We start from the raw sequence: 19,335 nt of genomic DNA, 5'->3' as shown, positions 1-19,335 counted from the left end.
CAAAACAGATGACTCGTCTGCCCCCTTACTGGTTCACCTACACTTCTATATAAGTAATAAGATGAAATAGTTTGTTTACTTCTCTGTTGTTTTGGGAGATTTTTTTAAAATCTTTTTAATCATATGTAGCAAATCTGCCACACAGAAAAGTTTGAAGGAATGAGGGATGCTTCCATTTATATCTCCTTATACAGCAAATCAGAAGTCGAAGCTTAATCTGGGTGCTTCTCACCCAAAAATATGGGTCCCAGAGTCCTTATTTCTTACTGCTGTGAGAATTAACAGCCATATTTAGGTTTGAAAGTATCTATCAGGAGAGGGAGTTGAAGTTATATATATATATTTATATTTATACTTGTCTTATGCACATGAAGTAATTTGGTCGAGGGCTGGTTTTGCTCTTATTTATTTCCATATTCTTGTAATAACTGAAGTTGCAGAAAATAAGAGAATATCTTCAACATTTGAATGCATTATGATGGGGATCTGTGGGATCCTGTTTTGTCTGATCCCACTAAATAATATTGTACATAATAGCAGTTTTCTCCCTTTGGGGAACTTTGTGCCAGAGTTTCACTCCAAGTGAAATTTGTCCACATCCAGGTGTGCATCAGGTGCATCCCTGTGGATCATGCCCAAAGCTTTGCTTTCTGCTCCCTTTCTTCTGTTTCTCTGCTACAGGAGGATCCGACCATTTCAAAACCAGCAGCATTTTTTTCAGATTTCACAAAACTTTTCAGCTCTTTTGACATCACCCAGAAACACCAAAAACACCCTTCCCAGATAGCCTGTTTAATCCATGAAAGTCCTCCCACTTTTTCTTTAAGATTAAATTAATTTTTCCTCCCTGAAAAAGCATTTTATCTGCACTTTATCACATTTTTTCTCCCTTCTTGGAGCTGTTTCTTTTTTTCTCCATGTTGCAATTTAGACTCTGCAAAGCAGCAACTTTTTCAGCCAGTTCTGGAGTCCTGACATTCTCAGCCCTGATATTTTGACACAATTTAAATGAAAAAAAAAAAGGGAGAAAGGGTAGAATTCAAACTCCCACAGAAAGAGGCAGAAGCAGCCACTGGAGAAGGAGCATCTGGAAGGAGTCTTCTTATTGAATGATGAGGGGAAAAAAAAAACACATGGAAAAGAGGAGAGATTGTAACCTACAGAGGACAGCACAAGACAGCTCAGAAAAGATGGATATGATGAAAGAACAGATGTGTGACATGGAACTGGGGGAAAGGAGCTGGAGTTTGGCTTTCCCAGAGTGACAGTGGGTCCTTTGGTAAAACAGCTGCCTGGGGTGCAGCTCAGCTCCAGGCAGATCCCAAAAACAGAGCCAGGAGCTGCTTCCTCAGCCTGCCAGAGGTTTCTCCAGCACAGAGCTGAGCCCCTGGAGAGTCTGTCTGACTCTACAGGGTGAGAAAAGCAGTGTCCCCCCAAAGTGGGTAAGGGAATGACAAAGAGCAGACAAGGGGATGGAGAATCCCTGTGTTAGAAGGACAGGAAGACACCAAGGTGGGGGATTTGAGAAGGCAACAAGGTGGTGTCAGGTCAGGGTGCCAAGGTGTGCTTGGAGAGAGCTGTTATCAACACAGAATGAATCCCAGAAAGGTTTGGATTGGGAGACACCTTAAAACTCATCCAGTGCCAGTACTGCCATGGGCAGGGGCACCTTGCACTATCCCAGGTTGTTCCAAGTCCCATCAAACCTGGCTTTGAACATTTCCAGGGATGGGGAAGCCACAGCTCCACCATCCTCTGGGTACAGGAGAGGGACCTGTGGGATGGGGTAGGACAGGAGCCCCCCTTCCCCAGCACAACCATGGGAAGGGAAAAGGCAAAAAGGAAACCCAGAGGAGGTCCCAGATCTGCCAGGGACCTGGGAGCTGCTGGAGGTGTGAAGGTGGAAAGCAGCCTGGCTGAGGATGAATTGAGTGGTGATCCTGGGATTTGAGGTTGAGCAGGGACAGGGCAGTTGACCCCGGACTGGGGAGATGATTTGGGAGCAGGATGGGGTCAGCACAAGGGGGTCCAGCCAAGGCTGGTCTGGGGAGTGGTGGTGTCAGCACTTGGGCCTTGGGGGAAGAAGCACAATGGAATTTTTAAGTGTCCAGAGGAGAGCCAGGAAGAGGGTGAAGGGTCTCAGGGACCATCTGAGGAGCAAATGATGTCACTGGGTTTGTTCAGCTGGAGGAGATGGAGGTCAGACCTCGCTGGGGGCTGCAGCTCCTCCAGGCAGCTCCAATCTCTGCTCCCAGTGACAGAGGCAGGACCCAGGGAACGGCTGGAGCTGTGTCAGGAAGATTTAGGTTGGATATCAGGGAGAAGTTCTTCCCCAGAGGGTGACAGGGCACTGAACAGCTCCCCAGGGAATGGGCATGGACCTCAGAGCTCCAGGAGTGTTTGGACAATGCTCTCAGGCACAGGATGGGATAGCTGGGGTGTCCTGTGCAAGGTCAGGGGTTGGACTTGTGTGTCCCTTCCAAATCAGAATATTCTATGATTCAGTGCAGATGTTGTGATTTCAAGATGACTAAAGAGATGGAACACCTATGAGAAAAGCCTGTGAGGACTGAGGTTGTTCAGCCTGGAGAAGACAGCCCTGGGGAGATCTTAGAGCCTAGGTCTTACATGGCTGGAGAGGAGGTTCAGGATGGACATTAGGAGGAATTTCTTCACAAAAAGGGTGATTAGACATTGGAACAGGCTGCCCATTGAGGTTGTAGAGTCACCATCCTGGAGCTGTTCAAGGAATGACTGGACATGGCACTCAGTTCTCTGCTGTGGTTGATAAGGTGGTGTTTGGTCATAGGTTGGACTTGATTTCAGATATGTTTTCCAAACTAAATGATTTTGTGATTCTGTGATTCTATGAAATGATCTCAAGTTGTATCAGGGGAGGTTTAGATTGGATATTTGGAAAAAAAATTCTTCATGGACAGAGTGGTCAGGCAACAGAATGCCCATCTGTGGAGGTTTCCAAAATGTGTAGATGTAGAACTTGGGGATACAATTTATGTGTGATCATGTCCATGGGTTAACAGCTTGACTTGGTTATTCCATAGGTCTTTTCCAACCTAACTCTGTAAGGGAGCTCTGAGAAAGCTGGAGAGGGACATTGGACAAGGGCATGGAGTGACAGGACAAGAGGGGATGGTTTTAAGCTGAAAAAGGGCAAGGTTAGAAAGGATTTTAGGAAGAAATTCTTCCCCGTGAGGGCGTTGAGACCTGTGAGGGCAGAGGTTGTCCAGAGAATCACAGAATAAACTGAGCTGGAAGGAACCCACAAGGATCATCCAGTCCAACTCCTGGCCGCACACAGGAGCATCCCCAACAATCCCACCCTGTGCCTGAGAGCGCTGTCCAGGGGTTCCTCGAGCTCTATCAGGTTTGGTGGTGTCACCATCCCCTGAGGAGCTGTTCCAGCGCCCAGTCACCCTCTGGGATCAGAACCTTTCCCCAGTATCCAGCCGAACCCTCCCCTGACACAACCCCAGCCTATTCCCTCGGCTCCTGTCCGGGTCAGCACCGAGCAGAGCGCAGCGCCTGCTCCTCCTCTCCCGCTCACGAGCAAGTTGAGCTCCCCGCTCATCCTCCCTTTCTCCAGGCCTCATCCCCCTGGGTTCCCGGGGCCAGGTGGGACGGGGCACGGAGCATCCCGCTGCGGCGGGCGCTGTCCGTACCCGGGCACGGCGTGTGGAGGTCGCCGCTCCCTCCCGTCCGCGCCGGCCCCGCCGCCGGTCGCTGTCGCCGCCAGGCGGCCCCGGCCCGTCCCGCGCGCCGCGGAAGCGCCGCCCCCGGAAGCGGCGGGCGGGGGGAGCGGGCACGGGGGGGGCAGAGCGAGCGAGCGCCCGGCGAACGGGCCGGGGACGCGGCGGCGGCGGCAGCAAGATGGCGGCCAAGTCGGATGGCGGCGGCGGCGGCGGCGGCGGCGGCGGCAGCGGCTTCGCCCAGCTGCACAACCTGGACGAGGCGGCGGCGGCCACGGGCGGCGGCGTCGGGGCAGCGGCGGCCGAGGTGGCGGAGGAGCCGGGCGCAAGCAGCTCCTTGCACATCTGCCACTGCTGCAACACGTCGTCTTGCTACTGGGGCTGCCGGAGCGCCTGCCTGCGGAACCTCTTCGGGCGGGCCGCCGCCACCGCCGCCGCCGAGCCGCTGGCCCCGCGCCCCCCCGCCGCCGCCGCCGAAGGGCCGCCGGAGGGCGGCGAGGCGGCCGAGCGGCCGTGGCTGGACTGCCTGTGGATCGTGCTGGCGCTGCTGGTGCTGCTGGGGGATGTGGGCACGGACCTGTGGCTGGCGCTGCACCACTACGGCCGGCGGGACTACTTGTGGTGCGGCCTCACCCTGGCCTTCGTGCTGCTGCCCTCGGTGCTGGTGCAGATCCTGAGCTTCCGCTGGTTCGTGCAGGACTACACGGGCGGCGGGCTGGGCGCCGTGCAGGGGCTCAGCAGCCGCGGGCCGCCCATGATGGGGGGGACCGCGGGCCGGCGTGGGGGACCCGCCGGCGGGGTAGGAGGAGCCGGCGGCACCGCCACCCCCGGGGCGCAGCGCCTCTGCAGGATCTCCGTCTGGGTCTGGCAGTCCGTCATCCACCTGCTGCAGATGGGGCAGGTCTGGAGGTAAGGGGCGGCCGGGGACTCCGCCGTGCCCCCGGCGGGGCGGGCGGCGCGCTGGGTCGGGGACGGCGGCGGCGGAGGGGCGGGAGCGAGGACTGCGAGCGCCCGGTGCGAGGGGGACGTGGGGCAGCGTCAGCCTCTGCTCCGGGGGGATGTGGGGCACTGTCACCTCCTGGTTTGAGACGGACGGGGACAGTGTCACCTCCTGGTTTGAGATGGACGGGGACAGTGTCACCTCGTGGTCCAAGGTGGACGTGGGTCAGTGTGCGCTGGCCGAGGAGGGGCTGCTGTAGGTGGTTGTCGGCACCTGGTTTGATGTGGATGTGGGTGACTGTCAGCTCGTGGTCCAAGATGGGCATGGGTCAGTGTCACCCTCTGGTTTAAAATGGGTCACTGTCCCCTGGATGAGGTGGGGAACTCTCAGCTCATGATCCAAGGTGGACGTGGGTCAGTGTCACCTCCTGGTTTGGGGTGGATCAGTGTCATCTCATGGTTTGGTGTGGGTTAGTGTCATCTCATGGTTTGATGTGGGTCAGTGTCCCCTAGACAAGGTGGGGCAGATGGGTGTCAGTGTCACCTCGATAGGCTGAGGTGGCTGTCCCCTAGCTGAGGTGGACCAGATGGCCATTGCTGTTACCTCATGGTTGGAGGCAGACGTGGGGCAGTGTCATCTCATGGCTTGAGGTGGATCGCTGTCCCCTGGCTGAGGTGGGACCGATGGGAGTCAGTGTCACATCATGATTTGAGGTGGACATGGGTCACTGTCCCCAGCTGAGGTAGGGCAGATGGGGGTTGTTGTCGAATTGTGGTGTGAGATGGACATGGCTCAGTGTCACCTCGTGGTCTGAGGTGGTGGTGGTCAGTGCAGTGCTCCCCACGTGGAGAAGGAGGGGAGATTTGGGGGTTACTCCAACTTTGAGTGAGGAGAGACCCAAAGACTCCAAAGGGAGGAGTGATTTCCACAAAATGAGCCTGGGGGACATGGGGGTCATTGTCACCTCATTGTCTGAGGTGGACCCTTGCCAGTGCTCCCCATGGTGGAGAAGGTGTCAAGGGCCCCCTTGTGCTGAGGGGACATTTGAGGGGAAGAGAAGTTCCCCCAAAATATGTCTGTGGGGCTGAGGTGGGAAGAGTGGCGTTGGTTGGTGCAAGCAGGACATGAGATGGTGCTCCCCACGTGGAGATTTGGGGTGACCCCTTCTTCACTGAGAAGACCCCCAAAGGGAGCACAGATGCAGCATGTGGGGCTGAGGAGAGGGAAATAGGGCTGCTGTCACCTCACAGCTTGGAGGGGACACAGTTCTGTGCCCCCCATGGTGTGGGATGGAAGGGATTCTGGCTCCGTGGGAATGAGATGGTGCTCCACAGGCATGGGGCAGGACTGGGAGGGGGTTCATGGAGCTGCTCTTCCCTCCAGGACAGGCCCAGGGCTGGGGTGACCCTGGCAGTGGCAGCACTGCAGAGGGAGGTCCTGTGTCCCTGGAGGGGACTCACCCCATCACCCCCCTCCTGGAGCCAGGGGGCAGCCAGGAAAAGCCCCCATGGAACACAGGGGCTGCTCCAGAGAGGGTCTGCGGGGGCATGGACCCGTGGCTGCCAAGCGCTGGGAACTGCTGGTTCCAGAGGGTTGACGTCCTCCTGGCACAGATCCCGTGGGGATGAGAGGGGTGAGGGTCTCATCCATGCCTGAGAGCCTCTCCCCAGCCCGTGGAGCGGGAGCTGCTGGCTCGCTGACTCCCCTTGAACCGAAGGAGCGGGTGGTGGGAGTGGAAAAACGCAGCGTGATGCCTCGGCTGTGGCTGTGGAGAAAGGAGAAGCCTCCTCGGTGGGGACGGCGGCGGTGGGGCTGCCGGTGCCAGCCTGAAGGTCAGGGATGAGGGACTCTACCCTGCCGGAGGGAGAGGTCCTGGGGTGGAGGAGACACTGGCCAGAGGACGAGTCTGGAAAGTGACCTCGGGCTCGGCAGGAATAAAAAAACATCCTCCAGTGCGAGCTGGAAATTACGTTATCCTCCCCAAAAAGAGAGGTGGGAGGAGGCAGGGAGGGATTCTCCAGGATGAAAGCCTGTGGATGCAAACACTGCCACAGAGATGTCGGGCTTACCGAAAGAGGTGGTGTAAGGACAGCTGTAAAAACCCGGCGTGGCCCAGCATCCTCTGAGCTGGGGCGCGGGTTGGTAACGTGGAAGGGGTGTGAGATTTGGGGTGGGGGTAGAGGGACAACTCTGCGTTGTGTCACAGGGTGGTGGCTGCACCCCCTCCACACCATGGATGGGTCAGGTTGTAGGGAAAAGGCTCTAGATGGGGGTCCCTCAGCGTTTGTAGCTTTTCAAATAATCCTTAGGGATCAAAGATTTTTATTTTCCCAATTTTTTTTGAAGAAGCCGCGGGGGTGGAGGGGAGGGGATCTGCGTGGGAAGGGTACGTGAGATGTGTACGTAGGAAATAAGCCCATGCAATCATGCAGTGCAACAGCAAATACATATTTCTTCTGCATCTTCAATGTCATTTGTGCAGCATTCAAAGCACATTTGTTCTCAACTTCTGCTTGGGGGTTTATTCTATTTTTATGGGTTTTTTACGGCCGGGATTTGGGCTGGGGGTGGCGGGAGGGGGATGTCTGCGGGTGGTGCGTGCGAGGATGATGAATTGGTCCACGACCCTTTCTGCTGCTTCCCCTGGTACTCCCAAGTGCTGATCCCATCAGCAAAAGCAGTTCTCAATGCAGATGCTCCTCTGGCAAGTTGGATTTTTCCTTTCTTGGAGTCAGGCAGAAGAAATGATTGTGTTTTAGCTGTGCACAAACACCCCATGCCGTGGCATGCTCGAGTGAGCATGTGGGGAGGGGGATGCCGAAGGGATGCCAGCAGGGACAGAGGGGATTCATATAGGGGGCTGATTTTTGGGTAATAGGAAGAAACAAAGCTCAAGTTGCCCAGACTTTTCCCTGCTATGCTAATGCAGAGGAAAAACATTTGCTTCTGAGATTGTGCAGGGCTGGGAATGCCAAAGGGAACTGATAAGGAATGCTGCAGCCCGGATCATGTTAGGTGAAATCAGGGATCTTTCTCTCCTGTTGATTTCTAATCCCACCAGCACCCAGCTCCCGCTCTTTAAGGCACGCTGGACAGCGTGGAGCCGACTCCCAATATCTGACCAGAGCCAGAATTAACTTCCTGGGATCTGTGGAGCAGCCTCCACGAGGGTGTCTTTTTGCATTCCCACTACAGCTATTGCCAACGCCATTAAAATTAATCTTGGATGCGGTGATGGGACTAATACTGGATCGCACTGGTTTGGCCGCCTTTGCCTGCAGCACAATCGCTGCCTGCTGGGGATGAAGTTTAGGCGTGGGGATGGAGGAGGAAAAGCTGGGACAGCGTAAGTTCAGTGCGTAATGCTCCGAGCCTGCTCTCCCGTGGGATCACGGATCCGTGCTGCCGCTGCACGGAGCGTAATTGGGATCGTACCTTACGTAGGGGATGTCGTGGGTGTTGCTCAGCAGCTGGGAGCCAAACCGTGGAGAATTGGAGGGGGGCAGGTTGGAGTAGTGCAGGAATTCTCATCCTGAATACGTTAGGTAAATGTGCGTTTGGATTTTGAGGGATGACACAATTCCTGTGGCGGCTTCTTCTCGTAAATACTGGGAAGACTCGCCAATAAGATGGTGAATAAATAGCATTTTATGGCAGAAATATAAATATACATCGGGATCTTATTTTAGCAAGGCTGTCTCTTCGTTTTGTCAGGGTTGTGGGAGAAGGAGCTTGTTTTGGAGCAGTCTGGATGAGGGCTTTGTCTGTTTGTGTTGTATTCAGAGGGTGGATCGTGACCAGGCAGGAGGGTTGAGGGGGCAGTGTGAGTGCTGAGGGGGCACTTAGTGATATTCCTGGAGTTTTTGTGGTTTTTTTTTAGTTCAGCTGGGATCTGAAGGATGTGTTAATACTGTCTGTCTGTAGTGGTTGTTGGAAAAATAGTAAAAACATATGTGTGTGTATATAGATACATTTATTTTGAATTCTTGCTGGAAGTAGTCTGATCTCAAATGGATGCCAGTAGTCTGATCTCCAATGCCATTCCCACCAATAAAGCTTAGCTCCTGGGCTTTTTACCTTCATAAACCTACAATATTCACCTTTCCTCTCAAATCTTAGATTGTCTTGAGGACTTGAACAATTCATCCAGACTATCCAAAAAGTAAAGGATGCCAGTTGAGGCACATTATGCTCATTATAGAGGTGCTGCAGTGCAAGCTGCCAAGGGCTGTTCCTTGAGGAGGGATGCTGTGGTTTTGCTGGAAACAGGGTGAAGACAAGGCTGTTGCTTTTGCTGGAGCTGTTCAGCCATATAAATTCAGGAGAAGTCTTGAGTAGTTGCACAGGTTGTATGAATGACAGGAGTGAACTTCCCTGTCTGATGTACCTTTCCTTAACCTCTGCTGGAAGTGGGTTACTGGGTCATGGATGCTGCCCTGGAATAGGGGGTTTAGAGTGGAAAGTCAGATCCCTTGCGTTGTGCCATGCTGTTAAAGCAAACATTATTGGATTCCATTGGATTAACGGGATGTGGAGCTGAGCTAAAATGAATGCTGACCAGCTGGAAATCTCTGTGTATGTGTTAAACTATCAGTGATGGTGAGTTTTGGGACATGAATGTGCTCTGTTTATGGGGTTTGTAATTAAAACAGATTTGAATACAGATCTAGGAGAAAAACATTCTGTACAAGAAACCCCAGAAAACCATAACAAACCTTGTCATTGTTGTGACATTAAAAATTGTCTTGTGTACGTACATGGTGAGAAATTCATAACATTTAGGCAGAGAGTTGGCATCTTTTTTATTAGTGGAAAGACCAAATCTGTGAGCTGTTCATCTTTGGAGGTGGAAGGATGAATCAATGGGTTTAAATGGAATATATGGCATTTAATGACTTTGTGTTTGAGTGGATTCAGGCTCTCCTAAAATACTTTGTCTGGGATGAGCTTTGTGAGTTGGAGACACATTATTTTGGATAGTTTAGAAATACAGGCAGCTACAACTCTGAAGTTCTCCGCCTGAATCCCTCAAAGTGGAAGCCATCTGCTTGTCAAACAGCAGATGAACCAGAAGCTGCTGACCTAATGCTGCCTTCTTGTCTTGGTTTGGGATGTTCAGCTCTGTAGAGACTTTCTGTAAATTTGCTGCCTTCCTTGGCATGTTGGAATATTTCTTTCAGCTTTTTCTGGTTAGCTCGTCTGGCAGCTGAGTTTTTCCTTTTAGCCAAGTTTTAACAGCTTGCTTTTATAGTATGGAGTTTTGTCAGTTTTTGACAAGTTGGCAGAGGGAAGACATTCTGGGATAGATGATAAATATGTTCTCCCTACAAAATCAGGTCTGGGGTATAACTTTTTATATTTTTTTCCAGTGAGGTTGTTCTCCCTTTCAAAAAACTTACCCATTCCACCCCCAATTTCTGCAGGATCTCCATAAGGAATTGCTGGGCTGTGGGTGTAGAGGTCCAACAACATCTACAGAGCATATAGGTTGTGAGAGAGTGGAAATAATAATAATAATCATAATAACGATGGAAAAAGGGCTTTATCCCTTGAGAGGGGTCTCCATGGGTGGCTGGTGGTGGTGATGCACCGTGTCTTGTTGAGTGGTTCCCACTAGAGGGGGTCCAACCACAGATGTTGGAGCGGATCTGCTGGGCCAGCCTTGGGAGGGCAGAGATTTCTCCAAACCTTTCCTTGGGAGAAATAATATCCTGCCCTGAGCTGCTGGCAACTCCCCTTCCCATGCAACCCGGTGTTTCTGCAGAGACAGCATGGCTTGGGCAGGTGGGGAGTGGGATTTGGAGGAGAAGCTGGAGTTTGGTTTGCTCTTGGATGCTGTTGAGGAAGAGCTACATGGTACCCTGTGGCTGGGCAGTGACAGCAGCTCATCACCCCTGGGTTCTGGGGAGGAGAAAAGGGGAGCAGAACTGCTTGGGTGACCTGACTTAGTTCTTACTGGAACCAGCATAAAATTTCCGTGGCTTTCAAGATGTAGACACCGCTGCAAGGTATTTTGGGGACAGCATCTCCAGGAGTCCAAAAACTGGAAGGGAACCCAACTGCTTTGAAGTTGTGTTGCAGGCTGCTTTCCTAAATGCTCCCACCCATGTGGTCCTTGACCACAACATCCCTTTTCAGCTGTTCAAGCTGAACTCCAGGAAAAACAGCTGTTTGTTTTTTTCCCACTCTCCCTATGGCTTTATCTCTAATGCCAGTGGCAGCCTGACAGTGTCTTTCCTGGTGGAGGGGAGGCAGGGTGCCAAGGGAAGGAGGGAAAGATGGCTCACCATTTTTTATGTGTTAAAATTCCAGGCTCTGTATTTTCCACCTTTCCAGACACTTCCATTTTGCTTTCAGCTGCACTGAGCCAGCTTTATTCCTTGCAGTGGTTCTTCTCTCTGAACAAATGTAGGTTATTCAGGGAGCATTTCTTTTAATGAAAAGGATGGAGGAAGAACTGATGGTGATAAAGCATCTCTTTGGAGGAGAGCTGCTTGCTCTGCCTTGAGACTGCAAGGAGCAGAAATGGGACATCAAATTTGTGATTTTCCTTGGGGAATGAAGGTGAGCCTGTGGAAAAGTCTGGATCCCTCACTCAACTCCACTCTCTACTCATTTTATTTCCCTTGAATCCTGACTTGATTTTTAGCACCTGACTGTAGTGAAAATCAGCAGTAGTACAAGGCAGTGTTTTAACACCTGGAAGCTTTTAAGCAGGAGGAATTGTGAGTCAGAGCAAAGCTTTGCTAGAGAGAAAATTAAATTGTAATTAAAGGCATAAGCAAAGAACATGTGCCAAATATTGTCACTTCATTGACCCACCTTCTTCTGATGTGCTGGGATTCAGAATGATGGCCAAGCCTATCATAATACTTTAGGGCACCAAGATGCTTTTCCAAACAGGATCCCAAGAAAATGGGCAAAGAGCTTTCCAGGGGAGGAGGATCTTTTAGAAAATCCTCCAACCTAGCAGCAGTCTGATGGAGGGAGGAATACCTGTATTTTTAACCCTGTGAAGTGCTTGATCTTTGCAGGCACATCCCATATCCTTTAGGCTTCAGCATCAAAGATGCTCCCAAAACCTTCTGGATTGTGGGACTGAGCATTTAGCTGTGTCCCAGGGGCAGCCCACTGCATCTCTCTATGGATGGATTTTTATGTTTGTATTTTTTATCACTCTCTCCATTTGGGATTTACATTTCCAACCACCCTGTATTCCAGTTTCATCCTGTGTTTGGTTATATGGAAATGCTGTAGCAGAGGAACCACATTCACAGTGCTGAGGAGGAGTCTCAGGAGTTGCTGTTTGTCCATCCCTGAACAAATTTCACTGATGGACTTTCATTATTTCAGTATAAATGGGTGGTTTATTCCTTACTTCCATATCTTGAACCAGGAAGAAATTCAAATCTTGGCCAAGAGACAAAGAAGTAGAGCAAAAGGCCATCTCAAATGTGTCCCCAAAACTATAATGGGACCTGAAGACTGTGCTGCTCCTCACGTCTCCTTTTTTTGGAAATCTGTGAGAGCTCAGGTTCACCTCTGAAATATTCACAGTCTGTCCTTAGGTGACTTCAGCTGCACAGAAGATTTTTGCAGAATTGGCAGCTTTGTTGAAACCTTCTGTGTTCAAGCCCAGAGCTTTTATCATGACCTCTTCTTCCTCTGCTCCACTCTGATTTGGTTTACCCGCAGCAGGATTTTGGCATCCCAAAGAAATATCCCTGTATTATCACGGAATAGAATCATGTCACAGAATGGTTTGGGTTGGAAGGGACCTTAAAGACCCATCCTGTTCCACCTCCTGCCATGGACAGGGACACCTTCCACCATCCCAGGTTGCTCAAAGCCCTGTCCAACCTAACCTTAAACACTTCCAGGGATCCAGGGGCAGCCACAGCTTCTCTGGGCAGTCTGGGCCAGGGTCTCCCCATCCTCACAGGAAAGCATTCCTTCCACATATCTGACCTAAATCTCTCCTCTTTTGGTTTAAAACCATTCCCAGTTGTCCAATCACTATCTGTCTATGTAAAAGCCACTCTTCTTTTTTATACACCCTGTTTAAGTACCCCCCTTTGTACAGGATGGGCTGAGGGAATAGGCATCTTCTCCCTGTCCCAAAACCCCGTGGGAAATAGGACTGAGACAGGAATCTCTCAGTGCCCTGTAGATGGTCACTGAATGGGCACTAGGAAAACCAAGCCTGTTGTGAACAGACACAAAAATGGACACTGCAGAGGTCTCAGCTCTTGCTGGAAAACTCCTGTCAGCTGCTGAGCTACATCAGCTTTTCTACTTCACAAGTCTGCTAGATGTGGGAGAAGTTTCCCATAAAACCCTCACCATTTTGGCAGAACTCTTATTAAAAACTCCTCAGGAGCTGAGATGCAAAAGCCTCTGGCAGCTGGAGCTGCCTTTATCACTTTGCTAATTAAACCTGTGGGAAAAACCCAACCCTGAGTGAGGGAGGATCATGTCCAGCTGCCAGAACCTCCCTCAGCTCATGGGGTTCTGTGGGGTTTTCTGTAGGGGCAGGGAGCAGGGTCATATTTTGCTTCTGTGATGGACACTAGACATCACAACTCTCCAAAAAAAAGTCCAGGAGAGATGAGGTCCCCCATCCTATCAGTGTGGTGGCTCAGGATCATCCCTTAAAGCAGGGACATGTCACATATCCCTATGAGTTTAAAAAGTTCCAGTCTCTGGGAAAATCACCATTCTCCCATTTTCTCCTGTAAAAAAAAGATCAGTTTAACTCCTCATGCTTGGATCCTCCACACAGGCAGCCCTGGATGACAGGATGGCAGAAATACATTGCCTGATCTACCAAACACAGAAGACAGCAGTGAAGCACCAGGAGTGCTTTTGAGTTTGGGATTGGAATTCATCCCAGTTATGTCTAAGCGAGGGAAAAAAGAGCAACGGAGGCCGATGTTGTTGAAGTAAAAATTGTAAAGAGTGGTATAAGCAGAAGGCATTTAAATAATGTAAACAGTCTGGCATGGGAGGAAGGATGGGAGGCATTCCAGAAACAAAGGGAAAATAGTTTTAAAACATGGCTAAAAATACAGCAACTCTTGAATTCCAGAGATTATCTCAATTAGCGCTTTTCAATATATCTTTACAACAGAATTGTAGGAGTTCACAAAAGATAATGGAGGCTATGAGATACGGAGAAGTGATATACATTTGTTTAATTAAAAGGATGAAGGGCTCCCTAAAATAAGATTCACTTATCTTCTGTAGCAGGGAAGAGCGAGGTTATATCCGGAAAACTGCAGCTCGTGGCACCGTAGTGTGGAGAAAGCATGGAGAGAGCCAAGGCTGGGAGGAAGAGCCCCTTCTTCAGCCTCAGCAATTCCTTGCTCAGTGACTTTCAACAGCAAATCCCTTCCCATGGGATTTATGTGCTATTAGAGCAAAATGGGATGATTTTACATTTCCAAGAGGATTTTGTTTGATCTTCAGAGAGCAGGAATTGGACATTTTCGTCCAACAGAAAATCAAATACTCAGACATCAGAGCTTTGAGGGGCAGGCAAACATGGTTTAAGCTGGGAATCTGTGTGTGTGGAGCTATGCATGGATGTGCTTGATGTCCTCTGGCTCCAGAGGTGTGTGGCACATGTCAGAATTTATGTCCAGCCTCAGCATTGCGTGTCCATCCCTTGGAATGGGGGGAGAAGCATGCATGGATATCCAGCTGGAAGTGTAGGGGGAGACCATAGGGGCCAGGGAGGAGAGAAGACCCTCATGCAGATCTAAATTAAATAAACCCCCCTGGATGTATATTAATATGTTAAGTAGCACTAAGCTCTGTATCCCAGCTTAGCAATATTTCGAGGCACTTTATTGCTTTAATGGAGGGATAAAATAGAACCTGCAATTATAGTAATTTTTTCTAATTGAATATTTTGCTTTATTCTTTCCCTTTCAAAGCATGACTGTAAGTACCAGCCTTCATAAAGCTTTGGAAATATTTATACTTTCCCTCTCTGGCAATGGGTGTAAATATGCTTTTTCTTGGGCAGACTGTTTGGGTCCCTCCTGGACGAGAAGCAGAACAGCTCTGGAGAGCAGTGGGCAATGGACCTTCCTCTGCTCTTTTTAATCATGGAATTCTGGGATGGTTTGGGTTCAAAGGGGCTCTAAGAATCTTCCAGTTCCAACCCCTTTCCATGGGCACGAACACCTTCCTCTATCCCAGGTTGCTCCAAACCCTGTCCAGCCTGGCCTTGGACACTTCCAGGGATGCAGGGGCAGCCACAGCTTCTCTGGGAAACCTGTGCCAGGACCTCCCCACCCTTACAGGGAAGAGTTTTTCCCAATATTCCATCTAACCCTACTGTCTTTCAGTTTAAACCTGGGAAACACTTGTTTCCCATCAGTGGAGAGGGGGGAATGTGATGTTACAGTCTCAGTGTTTTCTGTCACCCTGCATGGGCTTGATATGAATGTCAAGTGTATTTCTGATTTATTTCTTGTCCGTGCAGGGGAAGTGGACAATAACAGCTGTTATTCCCAGGCCATGTTCTATGCAAGCAGGTGAGATCCTTGTTTTCTGCCACCTAAACTGAGTTTGGGGAGGAGGACAGGTAAAGCTCCTTCAGGATCCTGCTGGAGCAAGATGTAGATGGTTGGTAAAGGCAAAAGCTGAAGGGCAGAGTCCTTGCCCAAAACCAGCCAGGTGAGGCAGCAGTGCTGACAACAGGGACAAAAGGGGATTAAACTTGACAGCTGATGGTATAATTGGGTGTCAGTTGAGTTTTTTGAAGTAGCCATTTTCAGTGGCAGCTCTTCAAACCAGAAGTTCCTCCCTCCAGCTCAAGCCTCAAGCAGGCAGCGAAATGCAGCTAAATTAACATAATAATTGCGTTGTGCATTCCGTGTGCTGAATCTTGGGTTTAAAGAGGGAGATTTGCTGATACTCCCTCCATGTGATGGGATGCTATCAGTTGGAGGCTGTTGCAGTAGCTGTCTCCTCGTCTAAAGGGGACTTTTGATCCAATAAACTGCTTATCTTGTGTAGTTGTCCTTTCATCTAGCGTGGGTGGCGTGTGACGGCTGATGGAAGGCGCAGTATTGTGACTCGTTTATGAATATTAATTAGAAATGGAAATAATTTGGAACAGTGTGCACCAACAGCTCTCCAAGCCCCACTGGCTGCAGAAATCCATCAGTTCCTCCCTCGTGGAACACTCACAAATGCAGGGAAGAGGCTCACGTTGGGGTGTGAAGTCACCACACGGAGTCTGTCGCGCCGACACGTCGGCGATGCAGCAGGAGCTTGTCTCAGGGCTTTATTTCCCAGTGTTTGTCGCGGCTGGGCTGGGCAAGGAATGATTTCCTTGGGAGAAAGAAGCTGCAGCAGTGCCTTGCCAAGTCATGTGCATCTGAGCCAGGGCTGGAGGTTGAGGCTGTGCCTGGGCACGTGGCTGTGCCGAAAGGCAGCGCGATAAGGCTCCGGCGCCCTTGTTTTAGTGAAGGACACGCTTGGCTCCTGAATGCTTAATCTTACCTTAGTCCTTGTCACTCCGGGCCCCTTGTCACACGCTGACGTAAATGCATTGTGCCACTGACGCCAGGAAAGGCTCCAGCCCCAAGTGTGATGATACCAGAGCCCTTCAGTGAATCTCACAGTGATTTGGGCTGGAAGGGACCTTAAAGATCATCTCATTCCAACCCCTTGCCATGGGCAGGGACACCTTTCCCCTTTTGTGGTTCCATTTCAAAGTCCAACCATGTGCACTGATCAAGGATAGAGCCCTTTTCATCTCTCTTGCCAGGAACTCATCCTCAGTGGCCACATCTCCTCTTGGCAGCTCGGTAGTGGCAGGATTTCCTCTCTGGCCCTGAGATGGGCTGGCACAGTGTGGCTGTTTCTGTCATGTTAAGCTTTCTTGGCTTTTGGGAGAGGGTGGCTGCCTCCAGGATGCCAGCTGGGAATGGTCCTGGTGGTGCTCCTTGAGGTGAGGGCTTGTAGGGATGATTATCATCCCAGGGATGATCCTGTGCTGGTTGAGCCTTGAAGGCAGCACTATCCCTGCATAGTAGACAAGGAGGAACCCAGAAGCATGCAACACATCCTTGCAACACAAGGAAAATGTTCCCGTTACTTAGGGTTAATTTTTATTTTCTTATGAGACCATGGGCTTGTTTTTCCAAGCTGATGAGGGTGTATCCAGCCTGTCAGAGTCTTCAGCAAAATCTGCTTCTAGCTTTTGGACACGGCCATCAGATTTACCTGTTTGGGACTAAATTTATTTTATTACTCCTGTGTGTGCACCAGTAGTGGAGGCCAGATCCCTTCATTGGAATAGGTTGTCACTGTCATCTTTGGGAGAGTTATATTCAGTGAGCCACTTTGGAATTGATGCTTAGGGGTGAATCCCAGATGAGGAGAGCGGAGAAATGCCTGGACATGTCATAAATCATGGAATGACAGAGTGGTTTGGGTTGGCAGGGACCTTAAAGCTCACCCAGTTCCAGTCTCCTCCAATGGGCAGGGACACCTTCTACTGTCCCAGGTTTCTCCAAGCCCCATCCAGCCTGGTCTTGAACACTTCCAGGGAATTTAGCTGAGACCCAAACACTCATGTCCCTGTGGACTCATCCCACTTGGATGCTGGTGGAGGAGGATGTGGTTTGTTGCTTCCGCAGTTTTCTGGAGTGCTTTGCTCCTCAGGGAAGACCCTCTGGGGTTAAACTGGGATCATCCCTGGGAGCTCAGGACATGCAGCGAGCCAAAAATGCACACTTCTGGGGTCACCCATCATCACCCAGGCTCTAATTTGTGGGTTAATTTATTTTTAAAGCGAGCCAAGTAATTAACTGCTTTCCTTTAAAACTCCTCGGAGCCCTTCAAACCAGTGCTTTAAAAATGGGTTGATTATTCCGCTTTCTTCAAAGCGCGGGGTATTAGGAAAAGTCGGCTCCTGCAGGCACGATCCTCTGGCAGCCCAAGGCACTCCAGGGGTGCTGTGCCGTGTCACACCCGCTCAGTGTCACAAATCACTCGCCTGTGAGTGCCACTTGCTCTAAGTGGGGCATGACGGCTGTCACAGGGCGGCTCTGCCATCCGCACCTTCCCTTTGGAATTTGTTCCCTTCCCCCGGCGTGGCCGGGGTTGGGTTCTTTGAACCAGCTCAAGCTTTGCTTTTCAATCCTGAGCCTTAGATCTGGGATAATAAAACATCAAAGTAAACCAGATTGTTGTGGATACAGAAAAAAAAAAAAAAAAAGGAAAAAAAAATCAGGACACTCAGTAGGACTTCGGGGAGTAATAAATTTGTTCTATATTTAATCTCGTATTTATCGCAGTGTCAGTATGAGACCACTTCATTTTACTACTTTAACTGTAGCTAAGAATAACTGAATCCTTGAAATATTGAGAAAGTGGCTAATACCTGGTGGTAGCTGATGGGATCCAGCTTTAATAGTTATTGATTGGCTTCAAAAAGCTCCCAGTAATATCACATTTGAGCTACTGTATGTTGGGAGTTCAAATCCTATCAGTTATTTAAGATTAGAAGTAATTGTAGATTTGCAGCTTAATCATCCCTCAGTAGGTGAAGCCAGCCAGGACTTCAGGTGTCATTTATAATTTTGCAAAAAATTATGGTTGATCTCCCCCGGTTTTATTGTGGGAAAATCTTGGCATCCCTAAATTCAAACATTCTCCAGCATTTCCTCAGCTTGCTCTAAGATTGGTGTGGCTCCTCCGATGGGGATGCAAAGCCCAGTTTGAAATCTGTTTGTCAGGCAGTGAACAAAGGGGACAAATGACCCCTGTAGGGCTGGTCCTTTCTCATAGTACCCCATGTCTCAGAAGGGGCTGAAAAAATCCACATATCCTCATAGGAAAATCAAAATTATCCCTCAGTAAGAGGAATATCTTCCATTCAGAAATTCAGGAGAGCAAAAAATCAGATTAAACATTGCTTTTGAGTAAAAACTCTGCCTGGGCAACCTGACATTTACCTGTGCTTCAGCAGAGCTTCAAAACAGCACCTATAATGATGCTTTATTACCATTTGTGGTTTTAGTCTTTGTTTTACTGCTCTGGAGTTTCATAATCCCATTTATCAAAACATTTGGGGTTTTGTTGTTTCTTTTCTCCCTGGTATGGCTTATTGCACAATTAGAGCTTCGTTAAAGGCTCTCATTATTTTTTTTGGTTGTGATCAAGCTCTGCTTGCAACGAACCACTGAATTTTCTGTTTGAACACACAGATCTCCCTGTAATTCCATGCTGCTCCTTTCACTGGGAATCAGATCTTTGACATTCCTGGGAAATGACCAATTTTTTTATCAGTGAGGGCAAATCATTTCTACCTGTTTTATTTTTTTTTTTGTTGATATTTAAGTGTATTCTGAGAGCAAAAAAAGACAATTTTTCCGATTTCCTGCAATTGTCGGGAGCCGCGTAACTTCAGAGGGGAGTTTGAATTCAGGGGTTTAAGTTGCATTTCTGGTGGCTTTGCCAACTTCTTTGCCTGGGAATGGATTATTTCCCCCTTTTTTCAGGGGATTAGGGGATTTATTTGTGAAGCAGCACTCCTAACAAAGGTGTCTGAGGCACTGGGTTTACACCTCCTCCATTTACTTTGAATGAGTTGCTTTTGGCATCCTGAAACTGATTTTTGGGGGGAAGAGTGAGGAATTCATGCTTTTAATTTTGAATATTTAT

The 19,335-nt window shown here is 49.7% G+C and overlaps 1 protein-coding gene across 1 annotated transcript in view; it reads left to right on the top strand.

The window, feature by feature from the left end:
* The first annotated feature begins 3,856 nt into the window (after positions 1–3,856).
* Positions 3,857–19,335, top strand: part of XKR6 (XK related 6) — a 177,086-nt gene continuing 161,607 nt past the window's right edge. The window contains exon 1 of the mRNA XM_054630642.2: positions 3,857–4,616. Within this exon, the coding sequence (XP_054486617.1) occupies positions 3,889–4,616 (728 nt within the window). The 5' untranslated portion in view covers positions 3,857–3,888. The remainder of the gene's footprint in view (positions 4,617–19,335) is intronic.

The sequence above is a fragment of the Agelaius phoeniceus genome, chromosome 3 (genome assembly GCF_051311805.1).
Source record: "Agelaius phoeniceus isolate bAgePho1 chromosome 3, bAgePho1.hap1, whole genome shotgun sequence".
Classification (NCBI taxonomy): domain Eukaryota; kingdom Metazoa; phylum Chordata; class Aves; order Passeriformes; family Icteridae; genus Agelaius; species Agelaius phoeniceus.
Note: the sequence above shows the minus strand (reverse complement) of the source record. Positions and strands in the feature narration are given on the sequence as shown.